Source organism: Sus scrofa, chromosome 9, assembly GCF_054392235.1.
Source record: "Sus scrofa isolate SSC_HxYL_T2T_F1_AM1 chromosome 9, Sscrofa_HxYL_maternal_Yorkshire_Landrace_v2.0, whole genome shotgun sequence".
In the NCBI taxonomy this organism is placed as follows: domain Eukaryota; kingdom Metazoa; phylum Chordata; class Mammalia; order Artiodactyla; family Suidae; genus Sus; species Sus scrofa.
In genome coordinates, this window is record NC_139391.1 from 2,111,551 (window position 1) to 2,127,972 (window position 16,422).

Below are 16,422 nucleotides of genomic sequence, written 5' to 3' on the forward strand. Positions count from 1 at the left end.
CCCTCTGCCCCCCCAGGTTGGGTAGCCAATTGTAGGGCTCAGAAATCTCACCACTATGGGAACATCTCTACAATAAAATCCTCATTTGTAGGTCACCCCACCCTGGAGGGTGTGGGATTTGATAATATCATGAGTCTGCCCATGCTACCCATCTTGTTGTGGCTCCTTCTTTATGTCTTTAACTGGAGAAGATCTCTTCTGGTATGTTTTGGTCTTTTTCATTGATGATTTTTGATGTCTTCCTGAGAGGAGATGAGGAGTTTGGGGTCTTTTTACTCTGCCATCTTGGATGCTCTCCCCCCATGCTTCATTTTGTATAATTCTCTTAACAAGTCAGAAATTCTTCAGGGATGAGGAAACTGAGGCTTAGAGATGAAGTTAGTATCCCCAGGTCATTCAGCCAGTAGTAGGTGACAGAGCTGCACATCAAACTGGGTTTAACTGGCAAAAGCTAGTTTTTGCAAAAAAAAAAAAAAAAAAAAAAAAAACGCATAGTAGCAGCATTGCTTGAACTTGGTGTCACTGGGTTTCTCTCTCAATGTATGTGTATAGGGGGAAGTGAGGAGTTACAGGAGGGAGAGAGTGGCCAGAGAATTCTCTGAAGTACAGCAGTGTAGCACCCACTGGGTGGCCTAACCCAGGTTGGTCTCAGGACAGCCAGTGGGAGTTGGGGAGGTGACTTAGCCTTTACCCATCCAGGTGAGCTCTCTTCTCAGAAAGACAGTGCTGAGCACTGCACTATGAGTAAGTTCCTACCTTCGTATGTTTTTAAACACAAGTCATACCATGCTTTTCCCCTGCTTTAAACCTCTCTTTGCTTTCAGTAGGCCCTCTCTGGACACCCTGTCTCCAAGATAAATTCCAGAAGCCTGGTTTACAAAGACTTTCTTGGTGCGGCTCCAGCTAAACACACTACATTCTTTCTTCCCTGGGCCTCGCACTCTGCCCCCCTTCTCAGCCCCAGTGGTTCTCAACCAGAGGTGACACATTCAGGTAAAGTCTGGAGACATTTTTGCTTATCACAACTAGAGGGGTGCTACTGGCATCTGGAGGGAGAAGCCAAGGATGTAGAGCACACCCAATGGCCCATCAGAGAATTATCCAGCCCCAGACAGAGGTCAAGAAGCTCTGCCCTGGTCTTACCAACCTGGGGCATTTCCTCAGATATTCTGGGGTGTTTCGGGTCCATCTGCCTGGAGTGCCTTCCCCCTCTGGCAGCCCTGAGGAACCTGTTTTATTTTTCGGAATTCAAGTATCACTTCTTCCTTGGAGACTTTCAGTCCCTTCCTCTAGCCACCCATTAAAAATGACAACTTGCTCTCTGAGGCTATAGATACTTCCGTAACATTCAGCACAGTCTTACCTGAAACAGGTCTATAGTCCCACATGGGACCACCAGCACCCGTGGCGGGGTGTTCATGCCTGTATCTCCAGTGCTCCTTAGTCCAGCATGGAAGGTACTTAAGCTGCACATATGAAGGAGTGAGTGGTTCAACTTACCATGGATCTCATGGGCCATCTGAGGACCACGATTGGGTCCTCCTGCTGTCTCTACAGGAACCCATGCATAGCAGGTACATGATGAGTTTGTGGTAAGGGTGGGTGTGAAAAGGGAGAAAGGTGAGCTAGGAAGTGCTTGGGCTCAAGCACACACAGCCCCAGGGACACAGGGGACCTCCAACCATAGCACCAGTGAAGGCTTCCTGGAAGAGGCTGAGGCTGTTCTGAGCCTCAGAAGGCAAGATTCAGCTTTGTGACAAGGTGTAGGAGAAAAGTACATTCCATGGTGAGGGAAAGGCAGAAGCACAGGCTAAAGTTCATGAAGCCTGAAGGTTCAAAGGGTCTTGAAGATGTTTTAAAGAAATGCAAAGAGACTTCCATACTCTTGGGTTGGAAAAATTAATGTTAAAATGGCCATACTACCCAAAGCAACATACAGCTTTAAACTGATCCCTAGCAACGTACCCATGACACGTTTTCACAGAACTAGAACAAATAACCCCAGGATTTATTTGGAACCATAAAAACCCAGAATTACCACAGCAATCATGAAGAAAAAGAACAAAGCAGTAGGCGTATCTCTCCCAGATTATACTACAAAGCTACAGTAATCACAACAGCATGGTATTGGCACAAAAACAGACATATGGATCAATGGACTAGAATAAAGAGCCCAGAAATAAACCCATACACCTACTGTCAGTCTCTTCAGCAAGTGATGTTGGAAAGTTGGACAGTCACATGCAAATCAATGAAGTCTGAACACACCCTCACATCATACACAAAAATAAACTCAAAGTGGCTTCAAGACTTAAATATAAGTCATCACACCATGAAACTCCTAGAGGAGAACATTCTCTTACATAAATCATACCAATGTTTTCTTAGGTCAGTTTTCAAAGTCAATAGAAATAAAAGCAAAAATAAATGGGACTTAAACTTACAAGCTTTTGCACAGGAAAGGAAACCATAAACAAAACAAAAAGACAACCTATAGAACGGGAGAAAATATTTGCAAATGATGCGACTGACAAGGGCTTAGTCTCCCAAATATACAAACAACTCATCAACCAAAAAACCAACCACCCAATCAAAAACGGGCAGAAAACCTAAACAGACATTTCTCCAAAGACAACATACAAGTGGACAACAGGCACCTAAGAAAATGCTCAACATCACTAATTATTAGAGAAACGGAAATCAAACCTATAATGAGGTATCACCTCAGACCAGTCAAAATGGCCATCATTAAAAAGCCTACAAATAACACAGGCTGCAGAGGATGTAGAGAACAGCAAACTCTCCTATACGTTGGAAACGCAAATTGTTGCAGCTATTATGGAAAACAGTATGGAGGTTCCTCAAAAACTAAGGATCCAGCAATCCGACTCCTGGGCATATATCCAGACGAAACTATAATTCAAAAAGATAGGTGCACCCACCTGTTTATAGAAGCACTATTCACAAGAGCCACGACATGGAAACAACCTAATGTCTATCAGAAGATGAATGGATAAAGGTGATAGGTACACCTTTACCCAATGAATTGCTACTTGGCTACAGGAAATAATGAGGTAATGCCATTTGCAGCAACATGGACGCAACTAGAGGTTATCATACTAAGTGAAGTAAGAAAGAGATACCATATGATATCACTTATTTGTGGAATCTAAAATATGACACAAACCTATCTACAAAACAGAAACAGACTCATGGACAAGGAGAACAGACTTGTGGTTGCCAAGGGGGACGGAGTGGGAGGCTGGGGTTATGAGCAGGTGTAAGCTACTATCCAGGGAGGGGATGAACGAGGCCCTACTCTAGAGCCTGAGCACCACATCCAATGTCCCACGATAAACCGGACGGAAAAGAGTATTTTAAAAAGTGTATATATATCTGTGTATACCTGAACCACTCTGCTGTAGAACAGAAATTAACACTACATTATAAAGCAACTAGAATTTTAAGAAAGGGTCGCGTGCCAAGGCCGTTGAATGCTAATTTTTGGTAGCTGTGGAACGGAGGCGTTCTTAGCAGGTACCAGGATGAAAACATCTTTCTGGGGATGGTGGGGGGCCGGGGGGGACCTGGAGTCCGACTGGGAAGGAAGCATGAGGGACCAAGGAGAGAGACCAGCTGTGGAGACCAGACCAGAGGGGAGGGGCCAGGGCTGCCACACGGAGAAGAGGAAGGGACAGGACTGGGGGGGGAAGATGACTGGGAAGGGACCGTGGGGCCAGTGTTTGGGTACCTCTTCCTGAGGGGGACATACCGAGATGTGTTGCCATGGAAACGCCGCGTGGGGTCGCCAAGGGCCTTGCCCTGGGGGAGCTGTTTGATCTGCCAGTTGCCTCTGAGGCTCATGAGGGAAAGGCCCTGCTCAGATGCTGGCAGGCTCACAGCTGGAGGACCTGAGACACCACTGCAGCCAAGGGCAGCAGGAAGTGAGTCAGCCCCTGTCGGGTGCCTGGGAGCAGGGTCACGACGTGGGCTTCAGGGTGCAGCAGCCCAGCGAGAGCCCGTGGCCACTCACCCAACTCGGAACATTCGGAATCTTTTTCCAACAAGAGCTTTTATGAACTCACAACCCTCCCCCTTTGGTGGCAGCGCCCCACAACCGTCCCCAGGGACAGTGGGCATCTCAGTCTGCACTGGCATCTCGTTCCCCTCCCTCAAAGGCGGCCTGCAGTCCACGTATAAACGTACCAAAGTGCCAAAGCTGGGAGCACAGCACCCATGACCCCCTCCTGACACCAGCTCCACCGCCCGGCTCGTCCTGTCCACACGCACGTAGGAGGCGCCCTGCAGCCCAGCCGGGGACCAGCTCCCCAGGGAGGCAGACGCGGGCCCCGCAGGGGCCTCTCCAGCCCCTCAGCCACAAGGAGTCAGCTCCAGTCCTCAGCGCTGGGGGCGGCCAGGCGGGCGTCGGTCAGCAGCCGGTCTTGGCTGAGCAGAGTCTGAAAGGACACGGCCGGAGGCGCCGGTCAACAACGTCTTTCAGTCAAGGCCACCATGTGGCCTCTACAGGAGAAGCAGCGGGGCCCTGGGTGTGGCCTGACCCAGCCCCTTCTAAGTCCACGGGGTCCCAGGGACCCCACGTGTCAGGTCAGAAGAGACAGCACAATCGAGAGCTGTTCCCACCCCAGAGGAAGGTGCTGCGGTGAAGGCCACTAAAGGCTTGTTAACGTGATCGGGCAGGACTGGATGGATGCATCTCAGTGTCTGAGCCAAGAAAAAACAAGCTGAACAGATTGGGTTCAGGGAGACCCCATGACCCAGTCTTGGCGTGGAATACTGCCTTCTTTGAGGCCTCAATGCATCAGCCAAGGACAGCAACGAGGCCTCAACAGGGACAGACGCTGGGGCCGGCAGGCTCTGTGTGGAGCCGTCCAGGAACGGACAGTCCATCCTGTTGACTGGCCTCCTCCGGCCCGCTCGTCCACCTACCAGCCTTGCAGGAGGCTGCCTGATGGACAAGGAAGCCAGGGCTCAGACAGACAGTGACTTGCCCAAGGTCCCAGCAGGGACCAGGTCAGCCTCCCTCAGACGGCTCCTCTCCCCGGAACCAAGCTGCTTCCCCCAGGATTTGTCCCCTGGGCACGCCAGGATGCTCACATGCCTGTCACATCCGGGAAGGGAGAGGCATGATAGGAAATAGGGCAGAGCAGGGCTTTGGGCCGATGAGGCAGGGGACCCAGAGCTGTCGAGCCTCTCGGCTTCCTCAGCAGCCCAGGGTCTGGGAAGAGGGCCTGCGACCTCACACACTTTCGCTGGTTTGAGCCCAAGGCCAGCAGCAAGCCAACAAAGCCCAGCAAAGGCCACTGAACCGCTTTCTGCCTCAGGGCTGGTGTAGGCTCCCAGCCCACTGGCCCCATCCGCTCTCCCCCATCTGCAGCAAGCACGGCTGCCCCCCACCTCGGTAGCACCGCACTCCCAGGGCCTCCCCACACCTACCCGGCGGTGGAAAGAAGGTCAGAGTCCTACCGTGAGGCGGTGAATGTCTTGGGAAAGGAGCCCTATCTGCGACACGGTGCCCTCCGAAGGTGCCACCTGTAAAATGGGCAGCAACCTAGTCAACACCCACGGCCTGAGCTCATGATGCACAGAGGCGGCATGCGAGTCCTGCTCGGGCGTGCTCCCCGAGAGAGCGGGCAAGGACTGGGCCAGGCCCGCTTCTGTCCCTCAGGAAAGGCACAGCTTCCAGTGTCCCACACTGTCACGCACACACTCCTGCGTCCCCAACCTGGCGCCGGCACTAAGGGGGCACAGGAGCAGGACACAGACAGGGCCTGTCGAGCAGCGCTTGAGCACAGGTTCAGGGCTCCAGCTGTGCCCAGGAGCGAGGAGCGGCAGAGCTGAACACACTGACAACTTCTGGCACCAGCAGGAACCCAGACAGGTGCCCAGGGTGGGAGTAGCTGGGCGTCCTCGAGGAGTAGCTCCTGGGGCTTCCTCACTTTAGGGAGTCCCTAAACCTATGTGGATGTCGTGGATTTGGAAGCATCTTCTTGGGGCCACCAAGGGTTACGGGCCTTCCCTGAAGCTGGAGAGAATTAGTGACGTAACGGTTCCGGGTGGGGTGTGAGAGCAGGCGCATGAGAAGACTCTCCCACCAGGACACAGAGCTCAGACATAAGGGGCAGAGCCCACAGTGTGTGGCTCTAAACTGCAGCATGCAGGCAGAAGCCTCGGGGCGCACCTGTCATTCAGTGGTGCCGGCCCAGGCATCAGATGGCAGCCATGCCAGCTGCCAAGCCTGTGCCCTCATCTCCCGCTGGCTGGACTCCAGGGGAGGCCGTGGCCTGAGCTGCTGGTAGTTTAAGAAGCAAATTTTCACATCACCTCTGTTTGGAACAGATCAGTGTCCAAGCGGGGGTCACGAGGCCCTGCCCCAGCCACCAGACTTAGGACACTGCTGTCCTGCCTCTGCAGGTGAGGCCCTGGGGACCCAGCGGAGCCGAAAGCTGCGCTGGGGCAAACTGGGATCTTACGAACAGGAGCCCAGACTGGCAGGTGGCGTCCGCTCCTCAGCCCTCGGCCAGAGCGGCCCGTCTAGAAGACCCATTAACAGTTAAGTCTCCAAACCAGGAGAATAGGTCCGTTCCAGCTCTGCCAACACAGGCCAACCCCACAGGGCACGGGCCCGGCTAGGTCAGTACAGGGGAGCTGGCACAACACACGGAGAAACGCAAGGCCACCTGGTCTCCCCACGCCCCCCTCACTAGGCGGCCCAACCCCTCGAAGCGGAAACCAACCTCCCCTGGGGTCTGAACGACAGACAGGCCTCCAGTCGGCACGGGAGACACAAAATGCCTCTGGGCCTCACACCACGCAGTGGAGCCCGAAGCAAAGCCACAGGTCTCCTCTGAAGGATCAGGGGCCCGCCTCACTCCCCCACCACCGCCCCCCTGAAACCTGCCAGTCCTGACCCAGCTCAGCGGCGTCGGCTCTGGAGCTGCCCGAGCAGCAGGACTCGGCCTCCCGCTGGCCCAGCTCGCTTCCTCAGACAAGATCACCAAAGACGGGCTGCAGGGCCTGCTCGGTACATAAACACGGCTTTATTACGGAGAGAGGCGACCGCCTCTGCAGGAAGGATGCTCCCTGTTGCCAGCCTTTTGGTCTCAGCCAAGACTGGCCACAGGCCTAAGGCACTTGGGATCGCCCTCAACTGGGCACAGCCGGCAGCCTGAGAGCCCAGCCTCCCGGGATTGTCCATGGTCTCTGGACCCGTCGCCACTGGTGCTGAAGGCGCACGTCCAGCCTTACTGAAGATGTACGAGCGTCTTTAGGTATGCTGCCTCCTGAGTCCCCAAGCCTGGCCCCTCGGCACAGGTGCAGCTCCGTACCTGGCCCCCTCAGGGCTCAGAGACAGACCAGCCCAGGCACATGCAACGGCCGGGACGTGCTCTGGGAGGCATGCACACACGCAGGGGGTCAGGTGCAGTTACGTGGTGACACACACGGTGTTACTGTGAGCTCCCAGGACCACAGGCCGCACAGGTGACAAAGACATCAGCTGATCTGTCCCACCTGGTCCAGCCCGTCCAGTTCGGGGCCATCAAGGGGGCTGAGGCCCCGGAAGCCACCGTAGACCCTGTGACCGTCCGCGACCCCCTCGCTGGGCTCCATCGGGCAAATGTAGTCCGTTGATTCATCAAACTTCTTTTTTCTTATGTTTCCAAAATGTGAGAATCCCAGTTTTCTTGGCTAAAAGAACAGATGCGAGATTATGAGAAATTATTAAGCTGGTGTGCAGCCACCGCTGACACTGCATTTCAGAGCAGGCCCCTGAGGAAAGGAAGAGAGCAAAGGGCTTCTGGAAAAACTCTCAGGAAAACAGAGCTCCTGCAAGCATGGCAGCAGGGACGCCAACAGGTAAATCGTCTCCAGCAAGGAGCTGCTGCTTCAAGGCTTCGTCCCCGAAACTCTTGCCCTGCTTTCCCTGCACTCCCAGAGGATGCTGCGGTCCCCGCAGGGGCTGAGCGCCACGCAGGGGGACACCCCTGCTCTCTGCTCGTAGCACCTCGGGAAGCCCCGCACAGCCCAGGTGGCCCTGCCCCCGCTCCAGCTCCCCCCAGCACTGTGCCTGCATCTCTCTCCCCAGCACACTGCCTGTCCTGCTCCCTTGGGTAGGAGTCTGGGTGTGGACTGTAGCTGGACCTGAAGCATCAGCGGGCTGCTGGGGACGGGCCTGCCTGGTCTCCAGAGATCCAGTTGGGGTGTATCATCTGAGGATGGTGTGGCTCGAGCAGGGGGAACAGACTCAGTGGGACGCAGAGAGTCCCAGGGAGCAGTACTGTGCTTGGACAGCCTCGGGACCTCTGGCCGCCTGTGTGCTGGCCACTTCCACAGCGCAAGGCCACCGGGGCACTCCCTGAGTTGGCAAGACAGCTGTGACCAGGACCCCACATTGCACATGGCATGCAGGTGGGCCTGCCCAAAGGGAACTTGTCTGCTTTGCAGAACGCGTCGAGGCAGCCCTGGGGGACCAGCTCCCAGGCGCCCGAGCCCGGATGCTGCCTGCGCATCACTTCTGCGTGAAGGAACCTGTGTGCGCTTGGACACAGAGGGGAGGGAACTGGCCTAACGCAGACGAACAGACGGTGAGAGCAGAGTCTCAGGGCAGAAGCCAAGAGTGCCTCCTCATCCAGGCAGGCCACTGGGGTTTGGTCTCAGGCAGCCCAGCCCAACACAAGAGGCAGAGGGCAGGCCTCCACCGACCCAGGAAGGGCCCGGCAACTCACCCGGACTTTGGCTGTGGTGGTCAGCGGTGTGTAGGAGGGTGAGGTCATTTTGTCCCGCTTCTCCTGTTCAGCCTCCGGGCCAATCAAGGCATTGAATTTGGTGGTTAGGTGGCGTCTGAGGAGCGTCTTTTGGGGCGGGATATTGAGAAGCATAGCCAGGGTGTCCCCCGTGAAGCGTGGCTCCAGGATCTAAGAAGAAACCACAGACAAGACACCTAGTGACACTCACCAGGGGTGGCTCCGGGGGAATGACACAGAGAAACAGGCCCCTATGGGGCGGGGGTGCCCCCAGGGCAGGGGCTGGGGCTCGTCCACTTGTCCCGTGTCCCAGGCACACAGGGCCCGGCCCTGTGACCCACCAGCAGAGCCGTGACCTCCCAGACAAGGCTGCCTCCCAGGGAAGACATCCGAGCCACCCCTTCCTCATTTCTCTGCTGGCGCTGCCACGTGACACATCTGAGTGGTGACCCAGGTCACAGCAGGGCAAGCACAGAAGGCGTTTGAGGGGCCTCCCTCCACCCCCCGCCCCACCTCCTGGCCCCGCGTTCCTCCAGCTGCTGGTTAATGGGTGAGTCTCCTGCAGCCCCTCTGCCCTGGACACCTCAGGGCCTGAGGCTTGGGATGTCTTTCCAGAAACCATCTCGTCTCCATGAAACCTACTACACATCAGCCACAAATGATCCAGTTATGCTCTGAGGCTTCCATTTATGCAAGGGGTTCAGATGAAATACTACTTTTTCCTGGGGCGTATGTGCAGCCCTTAAGACAGCAGGTTCTGAGTACCCCGGTGGGAGGTGGGGGGAGGCAGATCACCGAGGCAGGCGGGCCAGCCCACAGAGCCACTCACAATGAGACCTCCGTGGACGCCACTCCCACGTAGGTTGGGTGCATATTCCGCCAGGTCCACGGACCGCAACCACTCCATCACCCTGTGGTTGGACCACTGCACGACTTCGGAAGGCGAACGGTTACTCTGAGACAGGGAGGAGGAGAGTGGAGAGGTCAGGCCTGCAGGTGCAACCCCGGCGCCTGGGCATACGCCAGCCCCGGAGGCCTGGTAAGGTGACTCTCGTGCCCACTGACCCGGGCGCCAGGCCAGCCGCCCGAGAGCCTCCGACACGGAGACATGGGATGCCAGAATCGCATCGCTCCCTGACTCTGGTGACTGGGGGCCAACACAGGAAGGCAGCGTGAGTCCGTGATTCAACACAACCTGAGCGTGGACCATCAATCCCCAGCTGAGTGTGTCACAGAACCAAGACCTCCCTGGTGTGGCCCGATGTTTCAGAAGCACACACACCAAGATTCTCACGAATGGAGTTCCCATCGTGGCTCAGCGGTTAGTGAACCTGACTAGTGTCCATGAGGACGCAGGTTCGATCCCTGGCCTCGCTCAGTAGGTTAAGGACCTGGCGTTGCCATGAGCTGTGGTGTAGGTCGCACATGCAGCTCGGATCCTTTGTGGCTGTGGTGTAGGCTGGCAGATCCAGCTCCAATTTGACCCCGAACCTGGGGACCTCCATATGCCGTGGGTGTAGCCCTAAAAAAAAAAAAAAAAAGTGTCTCACAACCGAGGGCCCTCAGGTGCGTCTGGTCCTCGCAGTGCCCACCACTGACCCTGGTGTGGACGCTCTCACGGCATCTCTGTCGACCAGGGAGAAAAGAGATGGGGCGAGGTGGGCGTTTCTACTGCCGGGGAAGAGGGGGTGCCCTCACGGCAGGGCTGGACCTAGCTTCCAGGAACGCAGGGTGTGACTGACAAGCCCGAGGCTTTGGGGCCCACCAGGACGCCGAGGCTCACGGAACGTCATCAGGGAGTTAATTCTCCAGGATCTGGGTGTCTTTCTCTTTCTTTTTTTTTTTTTTTTTTTTTTGTCTTTTTGCCATTTCTTGAGCCGCTCCTGAGGCACATGGAGGTTCCCAGGCTAGGGGTCGAATCGGAGCTGCAGCCACCAGCCTACGCCAGAGCCACAGCAACGCGGGATCCCTAACCCGCAACCTCAAGGTTCCTAGTTGGATTCCTTAACCACTGAACCACGACGGGAACTCCCAGGATTTGGGTCTCTGTTACCTCCACTGCCTCTGGCAAAACCCGGGTCCCCTGTGCGCCCGGGGCTGGAGTGGGCTAATTCTGCATCCAGGCGTGCAGATCTACTCTGCCGTGTCTGGTTCCTCACGGCTCCTCTTCCCCTCTCGTCCGCCGCTTGGACACCCATCTTTGTTTCGTCTTGTCCCTCCCCCTGCTGCACTCCTCATCTCCCTCAATCATTACGACGGCTCCGAGAGACCTGCTGTTACTGTCCTGCGGCCCACGGCCCACGTCTCCCCAGGGGAGGTGGCAGCTGAAGGTCTAGCGGCTGCTGGGGGACAACAGGGCACAGACCACGGGGGAGCTGGGACCCCTGAAGCCCCTGCAAAGGCGAGAATCCACAGCCCCGTGGTCTGCGATGCGGCCACTTCTGGAGGACGTGGTTCTGCTTTCCCCACACCTGACCTTCCAGGTGTCCTGGCTCGGGGCCGCCTGCACAGGTCGTGTCCCGTCTCACCTCATCCGCTGGCCGCCGGTGCAGGCAGTGGGGGTTGAACTTGTTGACATGCAGCACGTGAATGGCACATTTGATGCTGAGATGATGTAGCTGGCTGGTGACTTTCAGGAAGAGGAGATCATTCTGGAAGAGAAGCACTTTGACGGATGAACCACAAATGCCCCCGGAGGCTGCTCCCCAGACCAATCGCAGGCCATCCACCACGCTGGCCAGGGGCACGCACCCCCGGCGACCGCTTCCCCAGCACAGCGCTTCGCGTCTGCGGCTTGGGCCCTCGCGTGGGACAAATGACACTGTTTGATTAAGACCTTAAGGGCACGAGGGAGGGGGTGGAATCGAGTTTAACCGCCACAGGGCCGCGGCGTGCTGGAGGAAGAAGCCTCACCACCGTTAGGTACTGCAGCATCCGCCCGTCCACGCGGGATTCGTGGAACTGGTCTTTGTACTGGGGTAAGCCGATATCATCGAGCCAACCTACAGGCACCGGGGGGACGGGAGGACGGGGACGAAGAAGAAAAGGCGGCAGCGAATCATCATTCTGAAGGTCCCGCTGTATCCCCCCCCCCCCCCGTTAGAGTTGCTGTGATTATTGATATTGATGGAGAGCTGATGTCACCGTCGGGGCCCCCGAGGAGACGGCCACCCTGAGACACACCTTCCCAGGGAAAGGTCCCCCTCGGGAGCCGCCGGAAGTGACACACAGATGCCCGTCCTTACGTGTGACCCAGATGTGGTCCAGCAGGGCGGACTTCTCCTCCTGCTTGGCGTTGATGGCTTTCACTGCCAAAACCAGCTTCTTCCTGTGAAGAGGGTGCTTAATTCCCAGCTCCTGAAAGCGAGAGAGGAGGACAGGCGGGATGTCTCGGTGCTGGCGGGAGGCGGGTGGCAGCAGACTTCTGCCCGGCGCCCTGGGGTCTACCGGCAGCGACAGGGAGCCCCTGCACCCTCCTGGGGCGGGGGGAGAAATGGGGGGCCCCCCTTCCCACGCCCTGGTTTGGGAAGAAATGGGAGCCTCCTCGCCCAGCGCCCAGCCCTTACCTTTTCCATGTCCTGAGGGGTGGCGGTCAGCAAAGTGTGGCCAGAAGTCACCCACTGCCTGGCAAAGATGACATACTGGGCCAGGCCAAAGTCCTCCAGCCACGCACACACACGCTCTGTGCTCCACTGGGCGAAGGGGGCGTTGGCGTCACTGGGAAGAAGGAAGCAGCACGGCCCTGTGAGCAGCGCCCCACAAAAGAGAAGCTGTGGTGCCCAGAGGGAACCCGCCCCCCGGGGATCCAGCTGAGCAAAATCCCACTAGGAGGCACTCATGTCAGGGAGACCCTAGTTCTCCAGGCTAACACCTGGCCTGAACCTCAAATGAGCAGCTGCTGAGAGCCTGCGGCAGTTAGTTACAGGTTCCCAGGAGGCCACGTTCACTCGTGCTGTCACACACACACACACACACGTGTCAAAGCCCAGGGTTCAGGCCCCATTAGGATGAAGAGCCACAAACAATTGTCTTAAATGGGGTTTAATGTCATTTTTAGGAAAATACTTATAAAACCAGGAAAAGGGGGTCCGTTCTCTAACATTAAAGAACAAAACACACATGGAGTTCCCATTGTGACTCGGTGGAAAGGAATCTGACTAGCATCCATGAGGACGCAGGTTCGAGCCCTGGCCTTGCTCAGTGAGTTAAGGATCTGGTATTGCCATGAGCTGTGGTGTAGTGGTCACAGACACAGCTCGGATCTGTGGCTGTGGTGTAGGCTGGCAGCTGCAGCTCCAGTTTAACCCCTATCCTAGGAGCCTCCATATGTTGCAGGTACAGCCCTAAAAAGACAAAAAAACAAAATCAAACAAAGACCAAAAAAACACTTCTGGTTAATAGTTAGTGCCTTATTTACTAATGAAACACTAGGCACATTCAAGTCAATAGAAAGACAGTATTTTATTTTATTTTGCTTTTTAGGCCTGCACCCACAGCATATGGAGGTTCCCAGGCTAGGGGCTGAGTTGGAGCTGTAGCCACCGGCCTACACCACAGCCACAACAATGTGGGATCTAAGCTGCATCCACGACCTACACCACAACTCATAGCAATGCCAGATCCTTAACCCACTGAGCAAGGCCAGGGATCGAACCCACAACCTCATGGTTCCTAGTCAGATTCATTTCCGCTGAACCATAACGGAAACTCCAAAAAAGACAGTATGTTTTATCAGCACTAACACCAGTCTGAGAATTGTAGTTAGTATAAGAGATAAAATAAAAAGCATAGCTATTAGAAAGTAGGAATAAAAGAAAGCCATTCTCTTCAAACGATACGACTGCCCACATAGAAAACCCAAGAAACTCCAGGAAGATGGCTATAGTTACAAACCACACACAAGGCTCACACACGCCTGTATTATCTGTATGACCTACACAAGTCAATTTTCTATATACCATCCAAGCACAGATGCTAACATTTTTAAAACTGTAAATCGGTGCAACCACTGTGGAAAGCAGTATGGAGATGCCTCAGAAAACTAAACATAGAACTACCATTTGATCCAGCAATGCCACTCCTGGGCATCTACCCAAAGAAAACCACGACTTGCAAAGACACATGTACTCCAGCGTTCACTGCAGCACTATTTACAACAGCCAAGACATGGAAACAACCTAAATGTCCATCGGCAGAGGAGTGGGTCCAGAAGATGTGGTCCATACACACAATGGAATATGACTCAGCCTTTAATGGGAACGAAATACCGGCCTTTTTAGCAACATGGATGGACCTAGAAACTATCATGCGAAGTGAAGTCAGCCAGACAATGAGACACCTACATCAAATGCTTTCACTGACATGTGGAGTCTGAAAAAAGGACAGAGAGAACTTCTTTGCAGAACAGATGCTGACTCACAGACATTGAAAAACTTATGGTCTCCGGAGGAGACAGTTTGGGGGGGGGGTGGGGGATGTGCTTGGGCTGTGGGATGGAAATCCTGTGAAATCGGATTGTTATGATCATTATACAACTACAGATGTGATAAATTCATCTGAGTAATAAAAAAAAATTTTCAAATCTCACTCACAGCAACCAAGTATAAAACGTCTAGGAGCTGCCTTTAGAAGCGAACTGTGGGTCCCGTGTTCCTGTTTGGGGGTGCGGTGGGAGGCGGTAACCATGAGACCTCAAACTGAGCAACATGAAAAGAGAGGCATGAATGAATGAAGAGCTAGATCAAGTTCCCCAGACAGGAAGCCTGGCTATTACCAAGCCGCCAATTCCGATAACCACGTTAATTTTTCATTTAAAGTGTGAATGTAACGACAGACTCGAAGTCCCAAGTGAGTCCTCTGGTTGCGGCGAGGTGGCCTGGAGGCTGACGAAGCAACTTTATTTTTGTTTTTAAAAATAAAGGATGATTCATGGAATATAGAAAACCAGCTCTTCTACAAGATTCCTTTCAAGCGCGTATTCCTAAAATGCTGGGTTAAACAAAAATTTATTGCCCAGATGAGGCATTAAAAAATTGCTTAAAGATGAGAACTCCTTAAAGGGCCAGAATGAGTGGAGAACGTTCTAGAACAGCTGCTGTCGATGATGCGTCCCTTTAGAGCAGGTGCTGGCCACACAGTCTGGAGCCCGGGTTTTAGCGGATCATGAGTAGGTACAGATTCAGGTTTTGCGACACCAGGAAGTCACGGAACTTATAAACCTGGGGGGGGGTGCCTCTTGAAGAAAAGTACACGATTTGAATACGAGGTAAGGAAACAATATTTAGACTAAGAATAAAATGACCCCCAAACTACAAATCTAGTCCAACTGAAAAGCATCCTGAAATCCAGAAAGGATGTTTTTATTGATTACCTCCTAGCTATACTTCCAGAGTGCTTTCCCCTGCTGTTTGGGTGCACACTCTCTGACTGCTGCCCCTCTCTATCAGCCAGGGGACTGGTGCCAGGATGCTCAAGTCCCTCACAAGAAGTGGCACGGGTCCCCCGGTCCTCCTTGTCCTGCTCGCAGGTTCCACATCCAAGGACTGAACCGATGGGAAGGAAATCCAACCCACAGCTGTTGGCAGGTGGGGGCGGGGCTGTATTTCCTCCCAGAAGGTTGAGTCCCTCTGCTTCCAGCATGATTCCTATTTTTGACCTTAACAGTGTTTTTATTACATGCTGTTCAAGCCGTCTAGTGCCAGTCTGAAGTATTCTTTGAATTGACATGTATGTATGCATGCATGTCTTTTTAGGGTTGTGCCTATAGCACATGGACGTTCTCAGGCTAGGGGTCAAAGTGGAGCTGCAGCTGCCGGCCTACACCACAGCCACAGCAGCACGGGACCCAAGCCATGCCTCTGCCCTACACCACAGCTCACCGCCTCTCCAGATCCTTAACCCACTGAGCAAGGCCAGGGATCGAACGCGCATCCTCCTGGATGCTAGTCAGGATCATTACACCTGAGCCACAAGAGGACCTCCCTGAATTGACGCTTATTTAAGTAATGTCCTTGTGGCTGTTGCATATCATGAACCTTATCTTGGTCAGTGTCAGTACATCATGTACAATCGGCAAGAGATTTTGCCCCTGTGTTCACGATCCACTTTATTTGAACAATTTAGGAACCCGTTCACTCTTCAAGTTTGGAATTTATCTGTTGCGCTCGGTAAATTATTGCTTTTGGCTTGATCTGGGATTTTTTTGGCTCATTATTTTTCGTAATATCAGGATAATTCATTTCAATGCTCAATTTTACTTCATATTAGTTTTTAATTTCCTTTACTTTTTGGTTTCTGGGAATTGGCAAGAAACAAATAGTTTACATATACGGGATATTTTCAGTTCTGGGAGGAAAGAATTGATTTTGAGATCAGAATTTGCTCTGTCCTAAAGACCTTTTGAAAGCATCCTAGAGCTCTGCCGCTCCTCTACCCTGACCACCTTCCTGCTTCCCGCGCTGGGGACGGTCTCTGCCCCCTGGGCCTGTGCTGTCCCACCTCCTCAGCTCCTCTCACTGCCAGGGTCCCCAGAGCTCGTCCAGGGCCATGGCTGAGCATGCTGCTGAGTAATTTAGACATGACCAGAAAGGACTTTCACATTCAGCCAAACCACGTGTTTTACCGACATGGTCAGAAGCATCTTCCCAGACGGCAGTTAAAA

General features: G+C 54.1%; 1 protein-coding gene across 50 annotated transcripts in view; it reads right to left on the reverse strand.

Moving 5' to 3' along the window:
• Positions 1–1,987: 1,987 nt before the first annotated feature.
• PPFIBP2 (PPFIA binding protein 2) overlaps positions 1,988–16,422 on the reverse strand; it is a 153,290-nt gene continuing 138,855 nt past the window's right edge. For 38 of the 50 annotated variants that reach the window (XM_084974863.1, XM_084974840.1, XM_084974832.1 and 35 more), the window contains 9 exons: positions 12,329–12,479; positions 12,008–12,119; positions 11,676–11,764; positions 11,291–11,413; positions 9,592–9,717; positions 8,745–8,933; positions 7,531–7,707; positions 5,485–5,550; positions 1,988–4,457 (listed from right to left, as the gene is read on the reverse strand). In XM_084974863.1, the coding sequence (XP_084830989.1) occupies positions 4,386–4,457; positions 5,485–5,550; positions 7,531–7,707; positions 8,745–8,933; positions 9,592–9,717; positions 11,291–11,413; positions 11,676–11,764; positions 12,008–12,119; positions 12,329–12,479 (1,105 nt within the window). In that variant the 3' untranslated portion in view covers positions 1,988–4,385. Of the gene's footprint in view, positions 4,458–5,454; positions 5,551–7,039; positions 7,708–8,744; positions 8,934–9,591; positions 9,718–11,290; positions 11,414–11,675; positions 11,765–12,007; positions 12,120–12,328; positions 12,480–16,422 lie in introns of those variants that run through there. The other 12 variants (XM_084974848.1, XM_084974847.1, XM_084974845.1 and 9 more) reach the window with 2 other exon arrangements.